Source organism: Rhagoletis pomonella, unplaced genomic scaffold (genome assembly GCF_013731165.1).
Source record: "Rhagoletis pomonella isolate Grant_MI unplaced genomic scaffold, Rhpom_1.0 Rhpom_scaffold_00002, whole genome shotgun sequence".
In the NCBI taxonomy this organism is placed as follows: Eukaryota; Metazoa; Arthropoda; class Insecta; order Diptera; family Tephritidae; genus Rhagoletis; species Rhagoletis pomonella.
In genome coordinates, this window is record NW_023458556.1 from 93169191 (window position 1) to 93192801 (window position 23611).

The following is a 23611-nucleotide window of genomic DNA, read 5'->3' on the forward strand; positions in this document are numbered from 1 at the left end:
TGACTCAATTCAAGATTTGTAATTTTTGAAATTATCAACTAAAAAGTATCCACAGATCTCTTATTTGCCTTTCAGCGAAATTTGGAGTAAAATTTTGTTATAGTTTGTGGAAAAGATTATTTTAACATATTTACCATTATTAGAAGGTTTCAGAAGAAAATATGACAGCATCGACATTTCTGGTGGCACGAACTGTTCCCGATAAGTGGGCTTATCTTCCTTCATGTTTGATGATGTATTATTTTGGCTAAATGTACCCAGAAGTTTCATATTAAGTTTAACACGTTGTTTCGTAATTGAAGTCACTGTATTCCAGACCCCGCTATCATCTGGTCTTTCTGCTGAAGAGTTTATCTGTGATTGATTTGAATTCATAGTTTCGTTACGCAAAGTTGCTTTTCGTAATAATTTCTTCATTCCGCCTCCAAATATTGTTGACCAAGTTTCGGTAGCAAATTTTTGACCAACAAGTCTGTACAACAAACGGCAATCACAAGTGGCCATTGCATAAATTAACAGCGACATATACGTTGCAACAAAAGATTCAAGTAGCAATACATTTAATTTTGGAATGTCTTCATCTTTCTCTCGTGCTAACAATGCTCTTAGGTTCGTAACGCCAGGCCATTTCGCCGGCGAAGTACAAATTACTGTTGGTTCATCAGACGAGAATTTTCTCCTCTTACAGTAAACATTCGTATTACCAATTAAATGAGAACATTCGAACAGAGAATTAAGTTTGGCGATATTTTCTATTCCCGGACTTTGAAATCCATTCAATGTTGTATTGTGATGAACAACGAAACTTTCCGAATCACATAATGATTGGTAAATACATGAAGATAGTGCAATCGATAAATCGCGAAGAATAAAGATTTCACAAAAGGAGTTTGATGTCACACCGGGTAATGGTGCGATTTTTATAATGGTCTGAAGCATATCAACTGTTTGCGACTAAAATAAAACAAGTAAGGCAGGTTTTAACTTAGTAAAACTTCGTAAATATATGCTCAAGATAATAAATTCAAATATTTGAAAATACCTGCAAATACTTAATGGGATCCGCACTGACAGTTTTATTTCCGGCCACACAAGCGCTTAATAACGGCAAAGTTGTTGGAAACGGAAGGGGACTTACAAGCTGTTGTTGAGTCTTTTCTTGTTGCAGTTCTTGCAATAGAAGAACCAATTCCATCCTCACCGAGGCAAGACCGCCCCCACTGGCTCCATGAAGTGAACAGTAACTCAACAAAGTCCTCAAGAGCGTCTCGTTAGCTATAAATAAAACAAGTAATTATTTTTACAACTGTTATTTTCAAATAATCGGAGATATATGCACATAATAATATATTGGCGCGTACACATATGTTACGGTAGTGTAGAAAAAGTTTTTAACCCACATGAAAACCATACCCAATATTGTTGCAGAATATCAAAAGTCAATGTTTCGGTAATCATCTCCGATCAAAATTAAAATCGTATCTTGGTAACTCTTCGAGAAAACTGTGATTTTAATAATAATAATAGTATATATATCACAGCGAACAGCAGTGCGCGCGAGTGACGAAAGCAGACACAGTAGCATGCTGAAATGACTCGCTTATATATACACGAGATTTGGAAGTTTTTATCCAGACGTCCAATCGACATGTTTGAGATATCGTTGGAAAGGTCTTGTAGAGTATGTCCAGAAAATGTATTCAAGCTTCATAAACGATTAGCCGGATTCTTAAAAATTAGGCTAAAGTGTTGCGAAACAAAAAACGTTTTTTGCTTGTGGCGGTTTAAGGGGGCATGTGGATACACCCAACATATTTAGTGTTATTCTATAGGCCAATACCTTTCAAACAATACCTTATATATTAGTTGGAAAGATAAGAAGGCAAATGTGTTTTGGTTCGTGTCTCCACTACGAGATGCTTTGGTATGTATGTGGCGTCTGTACGTACCTTCATTTAATTTTTTTCAAACTTTCAGGAATCAAAGTACAAAAAAAACTGAGAAGGTTTTGTTCCGGGATGTCTTGATTCGTATGCCTTTGTGAGCGTGGCTGCTGCCTGAAATTCGAAAAAAGGCAATTTTTTAAACGACCACAAAGGCGGCACTACTCAGTCCATGTCATTGATGTGGATATCAGTAGAAGGGTCTTCAAATAAGCTATCTATCGCCATCTTTTTTTTTCATATTTCATATTTCATATTTATTTAAGAAATGAGGCTGTATCTATAAGACTTTGAGTCTTTTATAATACATCAACAATTTGTAAAATTCAATGTTTGTACAAAGTAAACTTAAAACTAACAATATATCAAATGGCAACAAAAAATATTGATATTTGTATTTTTAATTAAAATTAAAATTAAAATTAAGACTTAAAATTTAAGGCCAGATATAATAAAAGGTCAGGCATATAAATATAAATACGAACATACAAAATTTGGTTTAATAGTAGAAGTGACAGAGACAGAGAAATGATAACAATTTAATCGCAACCACATTCATTGTGCAGATTTAAAGTAATTATGCAATACCTTTCTGAAGTTACTCCGATTCAGCGCTGCTTTTACGGATTCAGGAACTGAGTTGCAGAGCCTTACAGCATTAATGAAGAACAGCCTAGCTGAAGACAAGTAGGAATATTTGGGGACAATCAGACTTTGATTTCTACTAGACCTTGTTGATTTTAATTTTTCAAAAAGGTATTTTGGAGTTTTGAATTCTATAAGCTTATACATAAATATACAATTTCTAGCGGCTAGGTATTCAAAAATGCTGCATCTTAGAATTTTGTTTTTCCACATAGAAACGTGGTCATATCTTTTGAGGCCGTAAACGTAACGTGTAACGTTATTAAACGCAACATCAATTTTGTGAAACGAAATAGAGTCAAACTTGCTATACACTAGCCCACAGTACGTGATCTGCGGCACTATAAGCTGAATAGCTAACTTTCTTCTTGTATCTAAGTGTGTAAACGACGCTGACATTCTTAATCTACGTAAAACAGCATACACGTTACTTACAACATTATTCACATGGCCAGAACAGCTCAACATAGAATTAACAACAAATCCTAAATTATTTATCTTGTCAGTCATGATCAGGACGCTATTACCAATAAACAGCGTGTGTTTATAAAATATAAATATATCATAACGTTATCGCCCGGAAACTAAAAATCGGGCTGCTGAAAATATACATTTCCGGCATTTTCTCAAAAACTGGTCAGTCCATTTTATTCTAAGTTTCCACAAATCTAGATCAAAACCTTAGCTTTCATCTGGAATACAGTTTATATCTGGGAAAACTCTTGTTGTGGAGATATTGCGATTCAAATTGAAAAAATGTCACTCTGTCAAATGGTTAAAAATTAACATATCCGTCTAATTTGGTTATTTTAAGATATAAAAATAACTTACCCATTTCCCCGAAAAAAATTGCCCATTCCCCGAATGCCACTTAAACCGAAATTCCCTGAAAATCGGGGAATTTTCCGCGAGTTGACAAGTTGAAGGATGCAGCTGTGCTAATCACTTCGTAAATGTCTTGGAAACCACAATTTGTGTGTATTTTAGAGCACTTAACCTACCTGGGAAGACGCGTACAATATTACCTATAGTTGTACATAAATATGTATGTATGAATGCATTTAGTTCACCCAATGTGCCGCTACTACTTACATACATATGTATAAATTGCCACTGAGCAAAACTACTTGAGAAAAAGCATTAGCTTAGTAGCACGAGTGCAACATCGTACACGTGATAGAAGTAAAACTTCTTAAAAAGAGCACATGTGTGCGCCCCATACCCGGTAGAAATCTTAACAAAAATAAACTACGAGACTATCAGACGAATATAGTTGTTTATTGTATCCAAAGTTGGTACCAAGTTGATAAGTCTTTATCATTTCTTATATTTTTAATTTTTAATTTTTTCGAATACAAAGGATATGATCATTCTTTTTCGCTTTATTTCGTATTCGAAAAATTATGTGTTTCAATAGACACATCGATTTTAATACATAATTTAGATTTAGATAATATTTTTAGCAATTTATTTGAGAAAAATAAAACATTTGGATTATTGTTTGTATTTTGGTCTATTTTAAATTTGCTACTCCTAAATAATTGATATCAAATAAAACACCTCTTTGAGGTAAAATTTTCGAGGGACGAAAGCTGAACTAGAAACACAAAATTTATGATATCAATTTCGTGACGAAAATTATACGCATTTTTTAACTGCCTTTGAAACGTACTGAAAATCTTTTTTTATTTATTCGAAACGTTGCGTTTACTGCTAGAAACACAAAATAAAAAACAGAACTTATGCAACAACTCGTATGAATAAAAAAGATTTTCCCTACGTTTCCAAGGCAGTTAAAAAATGCGTAGAATTTTCGTCACGAAGATGATATCATAAATTTTGTGTTTCTAGTTCAGCTTTCGTCACTCGAAAATTTTACCCCAAAGAGGTGTTTTATTGGATTAGACTGACCAGAAATAAATGAGAGTGCTTCTTCTTTGACCTGTTGACTTTTTAGCTTTCATTATGGTTAAAAACTATTCCCTGAAAATTTGGTCCAAGAATATTATAATTTAGAGGTCTCGCGTGGACGCCTAAAGTGGTTAAAATTCCTCTTCCTTCAATCCGTGCGCACACGAAATTGATGTTTTAAGGGCTTACAACATGTTTTCAAGATCGCTGAGACCAAGAGATAGAAAATGCTCGTAAAGAAACAGGTTTTAAGGTGCGCAACGTTTCCAACATCAAAAATAAAAACATCCCTCAACCGATGTTCAAAATAGAATTAGAACCTGACAATCATAACCTGAAGAAAGGGGAAGTGCCTCAAATATATCAATTGCGATATCTTCTACACTGTAAAATCTCCGTAGAAGAACCTCATAAGCGTAGATGCCCTGTTCAATGTCACAACTGCCAGGAATTTGGTTACAGACGTCGCTACTGAACCTTACCTGGTGTCCGGGTTGTCTGTGGGGATTTACACACTTCTAAAGAATGTGTGAAACCAGAGGTCGAAAATAACCCTCCCCACTTTGAAAGTGCCCCAAACTAACCGACATTTTTTAAGAAAAAAATAACCCACAAATCAGAACAGGTTGTTTACTTTTTGTAGATGTTGCTGTTGGACCCGGACACTTAATGCTGGAAGAGAAAAAATAAGTGTCAGAGCGCGGGCACGCAGGGTGCCGTAGAAGTGCGTAGAATCATATCAAATTTGCTGTTGATAGAGAGAGAGACAGAAAGCCACCGTCAACGTCACGGTCATGCGGTGGTAGGGTTGCGTGATTTTAAATCCTTACCGATTTAAAATCCCTTATCAATTAAAAAATACTAGTGAACCAGCATGGCGTTAAAACGCCCAAAATTTTATTTCAAAAACTTAAAAAATATTCCAAATTTTAGTCAGAGTTATAAGCGATCCGAGTGCCATATTTCATCAAAGCCTTGCAGCCGTTTCTGAGTGAAGAGCAGTCTTGCATAGTGAATGTTTTTATTTTCATCGAATTTCAAATCACCCTATACCGATGACAAAAGTTCGTAATTGAAAAAATAAAACTTTATCATATATCTATAGGCTAAGGTCTCCAAGTTGACCTCTCATTTTTTAAATTCCTTTCCAAAATTATTCTCAAACTAAAATCTTCTGACATTGTGATACCCATGTATTTCAATAAACTGATGAGATAATTCGAATTTGATTGTTCGAACAAATGACAACCCTCTTAAGTAAAGGACAGGAATAAATTCCATTCAAACCCATTTCGATGTATACCCATCTTTTAATAATTCATCCAACTTACTGAATAATTTGAATGTAACTTTTTAAACACCTGGCAACTCTTTTCAAACATTCGAAATGTTCAAACTACAGATTTCTTAACATTCTTTCGTTTGACTACGGTATTTTTATATTTAATATACTTTTTGAATTAGTTACTGGAGTTAGACCTTTCAAACAGGTGGCAGCCCTCTTCAAGAGTATTTTCAAGCTTAATCATTGTTAACTCTCCTCCGCCGGACACTGCGATATATATTTTAATTAACTGATGAATTAAGTAGAATATTAATTTTCAAACATGTGGCAACCCCCGTTCATAAATAGAAAATTTTCAAATCCCTTTTAATGGATACCAATATTTTAATAATTCATTTAACTTGTGAAGTAATTTGAATTTAGCTTTTCAAACACCCTCTTCCAACACCTCAAAAATATTCTTAGGGTTCAAACTAAAGATTTCTTAACACTCCTTCGCTTGACATCCATATTTTTATATTTCGTATAACTTGTGTAGGTATAAGTAAACTAAATTCGAAATTTCAAGCAGGTGGCAACCCTCTTCCCAATATTATTATATACTACTTTCTGAAATCCTTTTCGTTTGGTACCCATGATACATATTTTTCTTATCGAATATGATTTTTTAAATAGTTGACAACCCTTCTGCAGGTCAGCTAAGAAACAAAGCTGTTCAAAACAATTTCTGTTGATACCCATTTTGAAAAAATTTAAATATTTTTTTAATAATTTGAATATAATTTTTTAAAAGGTGGCAACGCTTTTCAAAAAGGTAATACCTTATTGTACATACAGCCAAAGCCTTTTAATTTGACACCTCATTTTGGAAAATCGGACGGACGGTGCGGATATAATGGCATTGATTTTTAAATAATTTGAATTTAATTGTTCAACAGGTGGCAACCCTTTTCCATAACTAAAATCACTTTACACATCTACAGGCCAAGCGCTTTAATTAGACACCCCATTTGTGAAAATCGAACGAACGGTCTTTTATCCTAAACAAAAAATGCCTTCGCGTATCTATACATAGTATAAAGCAGGGGTTCTTAAACTTTTAAGATGATGGAACCCTTACTAAACACCTTTAATTTTATGGAAGCCCACATCAAATTACTACAAATCAAAGGTAGTGCAATTTAAATGTGAATAAAAACGTTTACTAGAAATAGTATACATACTTTAAATTTTAATGTGAAGAATGAAATTGTTTCACTGTTATTAATTGTTGTATAAACCAGTAATTCGATATAATGTCTGAAAGCTGTATGCGCATTTCTGGGGTAGCATCCAATTTCGACCTGAATTTGATTTTGTATAAGTGTAGGCTGAAAACCCTGTTGACAGAGTATGTTGTGACAGAAGGAAGCAAAGTTAAGATGGCCTTTTTGGCGACGTCATGATATTTGCTCTTAACACTAACCCAAAACTCTTTCAGAGACACAGATTCAAGTGTGTGGATTTTGTACCAAACCTATATTACTACTACCATCCGAAAAATAATCTGACAAAGATTTCATGTGAATTACCACGTGCCCAGTAATGACATTTCACATTTCATTTGGCAATTCATCGCGTTCCTTGTAGAAAGTTGTATATAACCCTGTGGCTACAGCGGCCAACAACACGCGGCTCAACGCTCTTATGTAGGTATGGCACTCAAAACGGCAATCATACCAACTACGAGTACATAATAATACTTTAAAATACAAGAATGATAGAATACAAGATTGCGCCCATGAGAGGATTTTTGAGCGTAATTTCTGCGTGACGTCATCTTGGTGCAATTGCGAGAGAGAAATGCCAAAACGCATAGAAAAATATGTAAACAATGCAGAAAAATGTGTTAATATTAATATTACATGGCCCAATTTTGCAGGAATTAATAAATATACAAAGATTGATTAATTAGGAACACGTAGCAATGATTTTGGAGATGTAGCCCTTTAAGTAAGTACGATTTTTAGCACATGAAAAAATGGATGTGTTAACAGTGTTTGTTAAATAAAACTAACAAATTGTACGTAGAAAAGTTTCAAAATATATGAAGAAAAGTATCAACATGTAGTTGAAAAAAGTATAAAAATGTAGTTATAAACGAATAAAAGTATATATGGTTGAATATCAAAAGTCACATATGTACATACGTATGTATTAAATCAAAATGAGTCAATTACTCAGAGTCAAAAGTGAGTCACGTACTGAGTCACTCACTTGTACGTATGTATGCACAAAATGACAAGCAAAATTTTCGAAAAAATATTTAAATTGTAGTAAAATTCCGTAACGGATCAAAAGTTTTCAAATTTGTACGAAAACGTATCAAAAAGTATTTAAATTGTACTAAAACTCCGAAAAAGATTTTAAATCGGTAACTGCATGAAAATTCAAAAGGTATTCAAAGTATACATACATACAAGGGTTAAAAACTTGAAATTAGCCCTAAAAGCATCGCATTACTTATGCTTGTACACATGTTTGCTTATAAATATGTAAATATGTATATTAGAAGAAATTTCACAAAGGAATAAGAGACAAATGCATAAAATGGACAAAAATTGGAAAAATACATATGTATTAAATGTATGTGTTTCGCAGTAGTCTTACTCTTATGTACTCGCTGAACTTCTGTGCGTTATTCTGCCGTTTATTGTTGCTGTTGTGCTGTACCAGTTCTTGGCGCTGATGTTAGAAGACGCCGCTGCTGATGCTCGAAGACGCTGCTGCTGTTCGAAAACTTGTGTCGCGCCACGATTAGCGGCACCTTTAGATGGCGTGGTTGTAACGCCGTTATGACCGTTGTATGGCGTGCTTTGGTACAGCTTCGAGCTGGTCCAGTACGTATGCCGTTATGCAACGGGTAAATAGCCATTGGTAGCAAGTACAGTACCGACACGTATTTTTAACTTAGTTCTAGTTACTTTTTGCACACATTTTTTGTAACACGTTATCTTTTGCACGTTTATTAAGGGGTTTTTCCTGAAATTTGGTACTACCGTTTTTTGTATTTTGAAAGTTTCTTTTTTCCACGTCACTGCACACCACTGCCTTTTGATCAAAGTATAGTTCTTTTGTTGTTAAAATTTGGTACCACCATCATTTTTTTCCATTTTGATATAACACAAAACTTTTTTTTTGTAAGTTTTGCTTTCAGTTTTTTCTCTAAAATTTATATTTATTCAGTAAACATACGTTTTTATGTAGTTTTGAAAGTAATTTTATCTTTTTGCAATTTTTTGATTTTTTGTTTTGCGATTTTCTAAAGATTTTATTGTATTACCGCCACCAGAAATTGTATAGGACTTTTTTGCTTTCTTTGAAATTAAATTAATTAATTTGTTTTGTACAAAAGAATTCACATTTTTACTTTTATTTTTATTCATTTAATTATTTGTTTCTTTTATGTAGTAATTCGGTTTTTAAATTTTTGTTGGGTTTGGGCTTTTTTTTCTCGCCCGGATGCCGCCGTTGTACCGGCCGAAGCCACGGTCGCCATGTTGCGTTGCGCGCTTGCGAGCCCTAGCGCGCCCCGGTGCTACCTTCACTGTAGCGGTGCTGTCGGTTAGATGTGCGGAGCCCTGGCGCTCCGCCCTTGCTACCTTCACGGTAGTGGTGCTCCCGCGTTGCCAGCCTACGGTGCCGCTGGTACTTCCCATTAAGTGCTGCGGGAATATGCAGCAGACCTTTACCTGCGTCCCGGGAGCCGACTTAATGCACTCGGCCCACACTTGACCAATTAAAATAAAACTTTATATTTTTTACAACCTTCGGGTTTAGAATCGCGCGCCAGAGTGACGCCAATTTATTTTTAATTTTCAATCTTAAACCTAGCCGCTATTGTTCAATACAACAGAGTTGCATTTTCAATATCGTAAATTTATATTTGTAATAGGGCGGATTCTTATTAGGTAATTTTGTAGGGTTGCAAATTTGTATGCATGATCGCAATACAAAAGCAACAAAGTCTAAGCGGTAGAAGTTATAGCAGCTATTTCGGAGATCACGACACCCCCTCATCAGATTTCTTTTTCTAGACTTCAGCAGGGATCAAACCTGCGTAATAGATGTCCAAAGTCAGAAGCGTTAACCACTGAGCTATGTATACCCCGTAACAAACAATCGTGGTACAAAGTTCAATAAAAATATTAAAAACTAGCTATACCCTGCCACGCTTTGCTGTGGCATATTTCTGTTAATAAATTATTAACGAAACAAAGCATACGTTTCATATGAGTTTGATTTTGTAATAAGTACTTGTGTGCACACAATATTTGTCGTTTTTTCCATTCTCTGCATTGATATCAAGAATATCTGGTTTGCCGACAATCGAAATAGTGTATCGGTCGGAATCATGGTAATTCTTCACCTTTGAAAGGCCACGTAAAAATCTTTACTTACACTACGTTCTTCGTCAATTTCTTAACTGCGAGTCGCGTACCGTTGCAGAGTTTTGGCTGATTAATATTCCGCAACGTGATAATTGTCCACCTATTTTCAATTAAGTATGTGGGTCATCCCTGGAAGATCAATCGAGTTCAAAAATTCCGTTGGATAATTAACTGACTCGTCTTTTTTCACAACGGTGTTTATCGACGTATATGTTATTGTTTAAGCGACTTATGCATTTCCCGCATTAACAAAGAACAGCAAACACACAGACGCATTTATATTGCATTTCCCGCATAAACTAAGTGCAACGAACACACAAACGCACTTGTGTTAAAAGTAATTCGCTCGTTCTTAATTGGGAATGCATTTTTGATGCAATCCTCAAATATCTCTTAGCTGAACTTAGTGAAGTGATAAGTCGCTGGCATTTTCAGCTATGGTCAACGCTAACCCAGCTTGGCTATCACACGGTGCTTTAAACATCATCTACACTCCACTCCCGAAGTAATTTTTGGCATGGTATTAAGCTACTGCTTACAAACCACACTGGGGCTCTGCACGAATACATCCCTGGATAAATCCCAGCTCATTGCACAGCACCCTACGGCAGCTAGAGCATGACTCCTCCAATGGAGTCCCCCAATAAATACACGGTGAAAGGGGCACATCTTGCGCTACCGCTTCATCAGCCTGCCCGCATATCTCTCTTTCTCTCTCGCATATCAGGCATATGAAGTGCGTGGCTGACTTTATGTGCACCTATAAACCATATGGGCTCATTCAGCTCGATACATAAACACTCGCAAAGGTAATCCCTACCTCCTCCACTCCTCTAACTTAGCCCCAACTCTAAACCTGGTCTCCCGCTCTCTCTCAGCTAAACAGTTATTTCCTCACTTTGAATGCTGGATTGAATATAATTAGTGGTATTTAGCAAAGTGAGCAAGTGGCATGGTAAAAGAGCAGACCAGCTCAACAACGACTGTTGTCAATACCGCTCTTATTTAGTTGATAGACATCCTTATTCTTCGCAGCAAGAATAGCTCGTTCAATGAGCCTATAATTAATTTTCTTAATTAAGAAACATTTTTTCGATCAGTTCTCCTTTCGATGTTCCTAAGTTACAAAAATTATCAGGCAATAAAATTTGTCTTAATCTCTCGTTGGCTGGATGCTTTCCGTTCCCAATGTCCAGTAATTGTCGCGAGAATACTTCGGCTGCAATGTATGTATGGCATGTTCGTCTTGTCGCAATGTTGACTATTTCAGGCAAGCATTTAGCTAATGTTAATCAAGAAATTACAGACAATGTTTGCGTAAAATCTCCTGAGAGCAATATCAATACATTCCCGAATCGACCAAGAACCTCAAGCAAGTTATTATGTACCATCGTGTTAGTAAATTTGTGTACTACTTTTTCCATACCGGATCCTCCGGAAATATTGCAAGTAGGAGTTTCGATGATTTATATGTTCAATGGCTGCTTAAGAGCTGAATTAGCAATGTTTCGACCTGGTAGCAATTCCAGGCGAAGCTATAGCTAAGGTTATGTAATTGTTTGCACGAACCATTGCCATAATCAATCTGATAAGGAATGTTTTCCTAGTTCCTTCAGGCGCATCAAGAAGAAGGTCCTCCAACTCCGTCAATTATCATTTGCATATTCTTCCTCTTATTTGGCGTTGTAAACGCCTAAGCCATTTTGGCCGAGATCGACAAAGAACGCCAGTCGTTTCTCTCTGTGCCAACTGACGACAATGGGAAATTCCAGGTGAAGCCAAGTCCTTCTCCATTTGGTCTCTCCCTCTTCCTCTTTTAACACCAGCGGATTGCGAGTTTAATACTTTCAGAACTAGAACGCCGCTTCCCATTCGAACGACGTGGTCAAGCCAGCAGAGCCGCCGTATTTTCATTCGCTACACTATGTCCATCGTTCCATCGTCTGCGGCACTCCCGTCGCCAACGCTCAGAGGCCTGTAAATCTTCCGCAAAATCTTTCTCTCCAATACTCCAAGAGCCGTCTCATCGAATGTTGTCATTGTCTAAGCTTCTGCGCCATTTATCAGCTCGGGCTTGATGAGTGACTTATAGAGTGTGGTTTTTGTACGTCGAGAAAGAACTTTACTCCCGAATTGCCTATTCAGTCCAAAGTTGCACTTGTTGGCTAGAGTGATTCTCCATTGTATTCCCATGCTGACATTATTATCGGTGTTAGTGCTGGTTCCCAAGTAAACGATATTCTCCTCGATATTACAACTGGCAACAGTGATGTGTGTGTCAAGGCGGGAATGCTCTGACTCTTTGTTTGATGACAGGAGATACTTCGCCTTGTCTTCGTTGATCACTAAACCCAATCGCTTTGCTTCTTTATCCAACTTAGAAAAGGCAGGACAACTCTTCGAAGTTTTTGTTACCGATGATATCGATGTCATTGGCATGCGCCAGAAATTACACGCCCTTGTAAAAGAAAACTTTTTTAAAATCGACTCTTAGAATAGTAACTGCGTAGTTTTTACTGAAAGAGGTACATTGAACAAATTTAGCCCTAGGCTACACATAAGCTGTTATTTAGCTATGTACGTATGTTCCATACGAGAGACTAAATTGCTTTGTTGCAATTCTTAATTTACCAAGGTTGGCCCAAAAACTGTGAGCCATCACTTTAATTGGGACTAATTAATGTAATATATGTATACACTAAGAATTTATCAAACATTATGTTACAAAATACAAAAGGGACTAATTCGTCTAAAGAGTACTGCATTTGAGTCTAACGAGCGCCTCTACATAGTTTAGGCAAAATTTGTTAGTTTTTTTGTTAATACTATTCAAAAAAGCTGCAGCGCCCCCTTACAGTAATATTAAAAACGAAGAGCAAACTGCTTTTTTGATACCAAGATCCAATTAGTTATACTTCAAGTGTCAAACGGTCGGAAAAAATTCTTTATGTTTCTTTAGTGCACGATATCTGCATAGTGAAGATTTAAACTACCACATAAGAATTAAAAAAAAAATAAGTAAAACGAGAAAAAAATTTACATTTAAGCAGTCAGAAAAAATTGTAAATTTTGTTTAAATTTAAGCAGTCAGAAAAAATTGTAAATTTTGTTTAAATTTAAGCAAAACGGCAACGCTGGTTAGTTGTCCCAACACACACGCTACCAACGCAGCTGTTAATGTACCAGCGAATTTGTCATCGTCTGCTGTGCCTACTAATTCGTGTGATTCTGCTGAATTATTGGTTCTTAAGGTCTATCCACTTACAATTTTGGCGTTGCGTTGGGGTTAGCGTTGGTTTGACAGAACGCACGTTAAAAGTATTCTTGCTAAAATGAACGCTTGGCAGCGAATGCTTTGGCCACTTAATTAACATAGTAACGACAGATAAATTAATATTTCATATCAATAATTCCACGAAAAACGATATTTCTTGCCCGCATTTGATTGAAAAGGAAAAATATTTTACATAACTTTATTTCTTTGCAACTTCTGATGAACGACGCACGCGAGAGTTAGCCATCCTTCTGCTTTGCGTCGGCGTTACGGCTGCATTGAAATTCGTGTATTCATAGTCAGCTGTTGGAGTGAGGCCAACGGCAACGCAACGCCAAAGTTGTATGTAAACTAGCGCTGCCAGACGTCCTGGTTTTCCAGGATATGTCCTGATTTAGACAAATTATCTTGGTGTCCTGGTCCACACTTAAATTGTACTGGTTTCATAATGAAGGTAAGCATTTACTACACTCTGATTATTAGTAGATTTTTGCTTTGAAAAAAAGGTTAAGCCTTGTCATTAGTAGTCGAAAATTGATAACGAAACGTGTTTTCTAACATGTTGAATATCTCGTGAGTTTTCCTTCTTTCTGTTTAGTTTCTTAATTTGTTTCAGGCAAATGCCAAAAAAGTGCAAGTTTCTCATCAGGTACACGGCTGAGGGGTCATACACAAATACTACCCAGCATATAATTTCAGAAGCTAAAAGCTCATCAAAAAGGCCTTTATGCAAGTGATTCGTTCCTCCTTGAAATTTTTAAGGAGCGGCACAAATTGAGGGCTTCTGATTTCGCTACTCAAAAAATACCTTTCAGAAGGGCTTTTGTAGGACGCCGTTGGAAGGAAGTTCTTTGAAAGTTTTTCTTAATTCATAAAACTCATACTTCTTTAAGGAATTTATTTAAGATTCTTATAAATAGTTTTATTTAGACTCCCTCAATCAAAAGAAAACGCCTATGCAACAAATCTCAACTATGATGAATCTTCTCGTCACCCTTACGACGAAGTCCGGCATGCCTAAAATCCCATGAATATTCTCCCGTGAAGTGCTAATGGCCTATCAAACACGTACTCGAGGTTAAAACGTTACGAAAGTCTCATAATATAGATATTTATTTATTTATTCAGTCTTTGAAACAATATTTCTTACAGACTAGTAGATAAATGGCTTTGCTAATGCTAGTACAATATTAACATTACAAAGTATTGTGAAGGAGATTTAAAAAAGCTTGTTTTGTCATAGAGAAATCAATTATGATTCTTTCCGATAATATATTAAGTTCTCTCGTGTCCCTGTCGAACATTTTAGGATCAAAGAACTCACTATCATGAAACTCCAATTCAGCCAAGTTTCCACAAAGACGAATATGCCATAGTCCATCTGGGCACTGAAGGAACTAACAATATTAGATTTCGTTCTTAAACCCGATATGTTCTGAAAATATATATTTAGACCAGGGGCCTTAGCAGAGGGAGACTGGTGGCTTTTCTGACCAGTAAGATGATTAGTTTGAACACTTTCAATTACGGGCTGGGTGTCTTGGACCCCCGCTTTTGGAAAAAATGAAACGGTCATGATACATTGTAGGCACGCCAAGCTTAAAATTGATTCGCTTTAGAGTACTACAGTGGTTTTTCTTTATTAGTTTGTAGTAAAAGAGTTCCGCAACATTGTTGCCGGTATGTTTAGATACATACATAGTAATATCCTCCTCAGTAACAGATGGCAAAAAAGATGACAGATGAAACCAAGAGTTAGGTATAGCAACGTTGAGATCGGTGTTAGTATTAGAACCAAATATGACAGCTGACTTCTTATGTTTACGCCTTCCCACTTTAATCCACTCAGCATTATTCGCATCGATAATGGTATTCGCAGCTGCATTAGCTAATATATTTTTAGCGGCCACACCAGCAACAGCTGAGGTCTCAGCAGAGTCAGCATCAACGAAGGCATCAACGTTTGGCAGATTGGAATGAGAGACATCCACACCTATTTGATTGCGAATGGTACCGGTAAGCGAATTCGGTGATAACATTTCAGCATTAGTCCCATGCACAATGGCTACGTCGGCAGAGATGCCAGCATCGGCAGAAGGTTGGTGCAAGTTCTCAGCGTCAGTAACAGAAAGCTGAGGAGCATGCAAGCTCTTGGCACTTTGCTGCGTTTGCTTGGAATGATTACGCTGGCATTTTTTGAGAGTGTTCGATGAATTAGAGTTGGTAATAGATGTTGTTTTCGTAGCTACTGCATTATTGAGAACACCGCCAGCTAATACAGCAGCTCCACTGAGCGACGTAGGAGCATTAGAAGAACTAAATGGCTTCGTCATATGCGCTGCTTCAGTGGTAGCAGTTTCTACGTTCGAAACAGCGGAGACCGGTGACGGAACAGCAGGTGACGAAGAATACGAAACTGCAGGCAGAGAGCAAGCAATACGAAGAGTTTTTATTTCCGATGTAAGTAACGATATGCTAGCATCTCTATTGTTGAGTTTAGTCTGCAGTGAAAGAGTTTGTGCATGCAGGGCATCGAACTTATGCATTAGCTGCTTATTATCATCGTGCAAAGCATTAACCAATGATAACACACGGGCATTCTCACTTCTAAGGGAGGCAATTTCTTTTAACACTGTAAGCAAGGTAATTTGCTGCTTGTTATTGAGATCGTTTGAGCTTCCGAATGATTTTTGAGAGTCAGACGAGGCTGAGTTAATAACGTTCTTAGTCGAGGCTGCTAATATCTGAAACCAATTTCACCGAAAAGAACTATTTTCAAATACCGAATTACAAACTCTATCACACAATGCAACCCGATAAAAAAATCACATGCTGGCTCAGCTATATTAATAAAAAACAATATTAAACACTTTAATATTAACTCATACTGCACAGAAGCTATCCAAGCTACTAATACAGTTGTCGAGGACTTGAAAGGCCAAATAACAATCTCAGCAGTATATAGCCCACCCAAGCATGCGATCAAGTCAGAAGATTATGTTAAATTCTTCAAAACTCTAGGAAGCAGGTTTTTAGCTGAAGGAGACTATAATAATAATATCAAAACGGTTTTTACCCTCCATTCCCGCCCATGCGCCGAGGGGCGCAGTCCGCATGACGTACGGAACCAGTATTTTCAATTTTTGCGCCGAGTCACGATAGGCAGGAGTTTGTTAAGTGTCGAGATCTAAAACTGTTCAGCTACAGAACTAAATTCATCAGCCGATTTTATGTCTTTATTTTAATGCGGGAGGGGACATTAAGGCTAACTTCGCCAAGAAGAAGCGGACTTGAAATTGAGCCTGTTAGAAATTTAACTATAAAAATTGCACCAAGCATTTGCCTGCGGCTGGAAAGTGTAGGAAGATTAATAAGTTTTAATCGGCTCGTATAAGGTGGAAGGTTATATTGAGAATCCCAACGGAAATTTCTTAAAGCAAAAAGTAGGAATTGTTTTTGAATTGATTCTATCTTGTCTGAGTAAATTTGATACCTTGGATTCCAAACCACCGAGCCGTATTCCAGAGTTGGCCTAACTAATGTTGTAAACAGGGTTTTAGTGATATAAGAGTCACAAAATTCTTTTGACCATTGTTTCACAAATGCAAGTACACCTTTAGCCTTGTTGACGGTCACATTAATATGAAGATTAAAATTAAGCTTAGGATCCATTGTGATACCAAGGTCCACAAAATTGTATACCTGTTCCAGGTTATGGTTACCTATTGTATAAGAAGTGGTATGAACAGCTCTTCGCGAGAAGCTCATTACTTTACATTTCTTAAGACTTAGAGGCATAAGATTTACTTGACACCAGTAAGCCATGCTGTCTATGTCTGATTGTAGCAAAGACCTTTCTTTAATTGAAACGTACGATTTATAAAGCTTTACATCATCTGCATACATTAAAATTTTGGAAAATTGTATATCTGTAGAAATATCGTTTATAAAAAGCAAGAACAGAACCGGGCCTAGGTGGCTACCTTGAGGGACTCCTGAAGTAACATCAATGACGTCAGATATAGTATTTTTAAAAATTACCCTTTGTGATCTATCATAGAGGTATGAAGAGATCCAACGTAGAAAATTAGGTGGAAGACCAAGAAGATCAAGTTTGTAGATGAGCAACGAGTGGCACACTTTGTCAAATGCTTTACTGAAGTCAGTATATATAATATCAACAGTTTTGCTTTCACTAAATGCTTTTGAGATATAGGATGTTAATTCGAGTAAATTTGTAGAAGTTGATTTGCCCTTGCAAAATCCATGTTGACTATATGAAATGCTAGAAGAGATAGAATGCGTCAACTGATTTGTTATAATTGCTTCAAATAATTTAGGAATTGCAGAAAGCTTAGCTATTCCCCGGTAGTTCTCCACTGAAGATCTGCTACCGCTTTTATGTAACGGGGTTATGAACGATTCCTTCCATATAGTTGGAAAAACGCCCTCTTTAAGAGATAAATTAAATAACGCTGTTAACGGCTCATAGAGATATTCAGAACAATTTATAAGAATACAAGTAGCGATCTGGTCAGGACCATAACTGAAGGACCGCTTTAAGGATTTCAGATAAACTACTACATCATCGGAAGATATTACTGGGATATTTATTGAGTTCATTGGACATAGTTTAAAAGGATAGTCAATGTTAGCATGTGAGTTAATGGAATAATTGGATTTAAAAAACTGAGCGAACATGTTAGAAATTGCTTGATTATCACTAGAGATGGTATTTTGATACTTCATGGCGGAAGGAAACCCACGTACATTTCGCTTGGAGTTTACGAAGTCATAAAATGATTTGGGGTTATATATTATATGCCCTTTGATTTTACACAAGTAAGCTTTATAACACTTTTTGTTTAATTCAAAAAACTTATGACGCAAAAGTGAGTATTTTACATAGTATGAGTGTAAACCGGTTTTTTTGTGTAATCTAAAATAACGCGACTTTCTGTTTTTCAAATTTCTCAGTTCTTTAGTGAACCATAACTGTGTTTGCTCTTCAGGAACATACATACGTTTAGGCACATGCTTTTCAAATAATTTATGTAAAGTAAAGTTAAAAAGTGCAACGCTTTGTTCAATATTTTCTTTAAATGCAGGCCACGACAATTTAGACAGTTCTTTGTTAAGCATTTTAAAGTTGGCTTTCGAAAAATCACTTATAACTTCGTAAGATACCTCCATAGCAGGGTGGTAGACATCTTCGGGCAAAACTAGTGGATCACACTTATTTACAACGGACTTAGATGCATCATCAACATAAACAAGATCTAGTACTTTACCAAACTTATTGTGAAGTACATTAACCTGAGTTAGGCAGAGTTCAGCCATCTCCTCTAAAAATACGTTGTTGCACGCACTAGACGCGAAAGGTATGATATCATTGTCAATGATGTTCCATGATATGCTTGGTAAATTAAAATCACCCAACATAATCAGAAGGTTTAGTCAGTAAATTAACAGATTTCAGTAAAGAGATGAGTTGTGAATACACCAATGTGTCAGATCGGGGAGGGATATGGCACAGAGCTAAGTAAATAGACCCTTTTCCAGCCTGTACACGAATGCATTTGAACTCTACTGAATTAATGTGTGGAAGACTAACTTCTTCAGATGGTATTGAAGAGTCTACAGCGAAGAGTACGCCACCGCCGATTCTGTCCTCCCTATCTTGTCTATAGATATGATAATTATTTGGAAGAATCTCTGAATTGAAAATGTGAGGTTTCAGCCAAGTTTCAGTAAAAGAAAGAATATTATAATTACATTCAAGGCCTTTAGAGTATACGTTCGTTAATTTAGTATTTAAGCCTCTTACATTTTGGTAATAAATGCTTAAAGCAGATTTAATAATTAGTTTTTTGATTCAGTGTTATTACGGGGAATATTAGCTAAGTGGTTTACTTTTTTGGGCCTATATTCGAATTCACGAACGAAAGCTCCGGGGGGGGGGGGGCAAAAAGAACTACTAAGCAGCGCATTAAAATTATCTAAATTTACGTAAATTTAAATGAACCAGTATCTCTTTCGTTATTAAAATTAAATTTTCTGATGCCTAAGTCGACAGTTGTAATTTTTGATGAGATGTAAAGCTTTATATCGTCTTCAGTAGTGTCTCTCGAAAATCTAGAAATAAAGATTGACTTCTTTGGCGGAACCACAACTAGTTTCCTCGTATCAGACTGAACTACCGGTGGAGGGGGTTGAGTTTTTGCGTTAGTAGTTGAGGATAGGGAAGGCGGTGGAGGCTTTGAAGATGATGCCACCACTTCAATGGGGGAAGGGGAAGATACTTCAGGCTCTTTATTATCCGAAGCAGAATTCAATACACGATCTTTTGAGGCTGAGGATTCTGATGCTGGAGGGCACGGAGAGGATAAATTAATTAAGTCCGTCGGAAGGTTATTCTGACGTGCAACGGCAGCAATTTCCTTAGATGGACTATGAAGACGCTTACGTTTAGACACACGGATATCCTTAACAGATTGCAAGGTATCTAAGCATTTGAATGATTTAAACATATTTTCATAATGCTTAAATTTTTCTGTCGGTACCGACAATTCTCTTCCCATTTCTGTAAAACCATTTCTGGTTTGCCTAAATAGCTTGAAAAGATCAACTTCGGTTGACCTGCACTTTACGCAAGACCAGCGAAGGCCCTTGCCATCATTAATAGCGTCCAGAATTCTTCCCGTCAAACCAGCACATTTCAGATGGTAAATACCATCACACAGCCAGCACGATAAGTAGCGTTCAGAATCGCTTTTAATTTGGCAAGTATCAAGATCACACTTCATATTGAAAGATTTATGTAATACACTCGTTAATAAAAGACAAACAAAATAAATTATAACAATTAAGGAGCTGATGTAAATAGCTTTAAACAAATGTAGCGAACAGTTTGAGTGTCACTGTAATTATGACACTTAATAAACGCAACGCAAACAGCTGTGACAAGAATTACTTGAAGAAGTAAACAAAAAGAGTAGAACAAATGTGCAAAAACAAAATGAAAGTTAACTACAAAGGATACAACAACAATGATAGCAACAAATGACTCGGCAAAATTAAAATGTATGCTAGTGAAATTTAATTAAATTTACTTTAATATAAAACCAATAACTTTCACTTAGCTTCAATTATTTCACACTCTGATGCTCATAAGCACTTTTTATCACTACTTTAACACAGAATTAGTACAATGAACTTAGTAAGTAGAAAGCCAAAATCAGAGCACAATAAAGTACAACCTCACAGCTTGACGTTTGCTTACTTAATACTACAACGCAAAACACCCACAATGGGGATCTCGCCTCACCGCTCCTAAAGGCCGACAACTCTTTACGGCTATGGCAAGATTAAATCTTCACTCAACCTCGTCAGGCTCACCAACGTATTGGTCAACCGATACCAAAAAAAATCCAGACTTAATAGACTTGAGCGTGTTTAAAGGTATTGCAGATAATGAAATAATATGTAATCCCTGTTTCGATTTATCCTCTTGTCACCTTCAAATTTTGTGCACCCTAATTTGTCTTACCGGCCACCTAACGCACTTACCGTGTGCAACAACAACACAAGGGGGCCAAACGAAATAAACAAATGTACGCACAAAAGGGAGATGACAAGAAAAATTCCAAGCAACCGGCTGGCTCAGTGGAGACGGCGGAGTTGCTTGCAAGGGACAATATACACGCACTCCAAATACCTAACAAACAAAATCAGCTAGGGACAACAACGACAAAAATACCAAACGGCACCAACTAATATATATATATGTATGCAATAATAGGGTGGGTCAAAAATTTTAGGTAAAGGGAAAATTTTAAAACACGAATATTTAAAAAGACAAAACCTTGTTTTTGGGGCGCACCCGAGGTGAGGTCCAACCAAACAGTTACGAACAGAGTTGGGCAAAATTTATTCGAATGACGAATAACAAATGAATAAATTGTCTTTCTTGTTATTCGTAAATAATAAATAATTTTTTTTATTCAAAACAAAATATATTCGAATGACGGATAAATTATTTTATTCGTTATTCGAATAACTATTATCTTCATTAATTATTCGAATAACGAATAAAATAATAATAAAACAAGTAATTTATGTATATAGATATGTACATATATTTATGTATAAAATGATAACCGTTTTTGTTACGATTTAACTCAAACCCCTGGATAGATTTAAATCAAATTTTCGGAGGTTATTCCATCTATTTATTGTACAATCAGGTTGCAATTCATAATGATGCTGCAGTCGAAATCATTAGAAACCCCATATGTCTGGACTACTTTCTTTTTTATGTTTATATTATACGAATTTACGATGTCTCACGTCGTCATACACCCTAAATGCGACCTTGCATCTACCTCCGCTTGTTGAAATTGCTCGGGCGGCCATTGCTGCAGCAGTAAGACTCAAAGAAACCAGCTTTTGGATATTTTAAAAGTGGCGAATCAGCAAGGAAAGTTTCGACCACATCCTTCCAAGAAAGACCACTGTTGGTATATCAATGACCAAATTTTACATCGAGGATTTTTGGCTCTCCTATAATAGAAAACCCACATCTGTGCTCTTCAGCTTCCTTATAAGGACTTTTGTTGGCCTACATGACAAAAGACTAGAGGTTGACGCATCGGACCAATGTTGTAGTTGCAAGATCATAGAAGAAGATTACGCACGCTTAAAAAAGATCTCACAAGTGGAAATAAGACCATCGGTAAAGCTCATGACATTGAAAGGAATTGTTTCTTGCATATAGCATCAGGGCGCTATTTTTTTGGCAGAAATACGTGTGAGAAGGGTTCTGCTCTTTAGTTGTTCAACCTAAATTAAGAATTTTTACTTTACCCATATTTGGTTTTCAACGCTATTCTTGCATTGGCCAACGCAAAAAATCTTATCAGGGGCCGCGAAACCAGAGGGAATGGGCTAGTATTCTTGAGAAAATAGTAAACAGAATTCAGCTAACTCACAATCCTTGAAAATAGAAATAAAATTAAAAGGTGGCTCAATGTGTTAAAAATGAGTTTTTATTCATTATTTAAAATAACGAATAAAATAACGAATAAATTATTCGCAAGCAATAAAATAACGAATAAATTATTCGTGAATAAGTTATCTGCGAATAATTATATTACGGATAAAATTTTATTCGAATAATTATCTAAATGACAATTTATTCGAATAATGCCCAACTCTGGTAACGAACACACTCGCAATACCTCCCAGGCTGCCGGGGGTAACTTTAACCCGCCGAAATGACTGGGCTCAGGGTGCAGGATGCTAAAAAGGATAGGATTAGGACACACAATAGGGGAAGCCAACCGACAACAAAAATAGCCAAATCTAGACACAAAAACAAAATACTTATCGAGCGGTCGCTGGACGTTCCGACCGCAGGGGTGCTCCTTGGGGGTACACGCTCCAACTCCGGTGCCGATATCACTTCGCCCCGTCTGGCGCTGCTCCACACTTTCTGTTTCCCCCTCTATACTTCAGCGCTCCGCTGGGAACTCTCACAAATCCTACCTACACTTTTTTTTTTTGCCCGCAAATCCTTTTTTTTTTTTACTTTTTCCCAATTTTTTTTTCCCTGCAATATGTCAATTTTTCTTCACGCACTCGGAATAAAGGTGTTGCCTCACTCAGTGCTCTTTTTGTTCTGCCCCGGCGCGCAGCTGCGAGTTGGGCCGCAACCTACGCGCCGGTCCGCAAAAACATAGGGCCTCAGTGCCGGTGTTGTTGGTGCCCGATCAGTTGGCGCCGGCCCGTTATTCCTTAAAACAGAATTGAGCGCTCTCGCGGTCGCCACCACGGCGCACACAGACAAACACCATGGGCTTTGCCATTGCCATCATACGGCGGACAACAAAAGTGCCGCAATGAGTGAGCAAAAAGGCGACACCTCTACTGCGGTCTTTCGCGGTCTTTCCCTTTCCTACAATCTTGCTCTTGATCGGCACCGTTTTTGGGCGGAGTACAATAGTGGAGACTTTTCCCCTTCGCGGCAGTGCGCCACCGCCAAACAATCATTTCAGTCAACTTGAGTGCATCCAGTTCTATTTGTACATATGCACATATGTAAGTATGTGCAATCATTGTCGGT

The 23611-nt window shown here is 36.9% G+C and overlaps 1 protein-coding gene across 1 annotated transcript in view; it reads right to left on the minus strand.

Annotated features, from left to right (window-relative positions):
• The window catches only part of LOC118734191 (dmX-like protein 2), a 311485-nt gene that overhangs the window by 51734 nt on the left and 236140 nt on the right, over nt 1–23611 (minus strand). The window contains exons 4-5 of the mRNA XM_036463914.1: nt 1043–1275; nt 135–954 (exon numbers count right to left, since the gene is read on the minus strand). Coding sequence (XP_036319807.1) covers nt 135–954; nt 1043–1275 — 1053 coding nt within the window. The remainder of the gene's footprint in view (nt 1–134; nt 955–1042; nt 1276–23611) is intronic.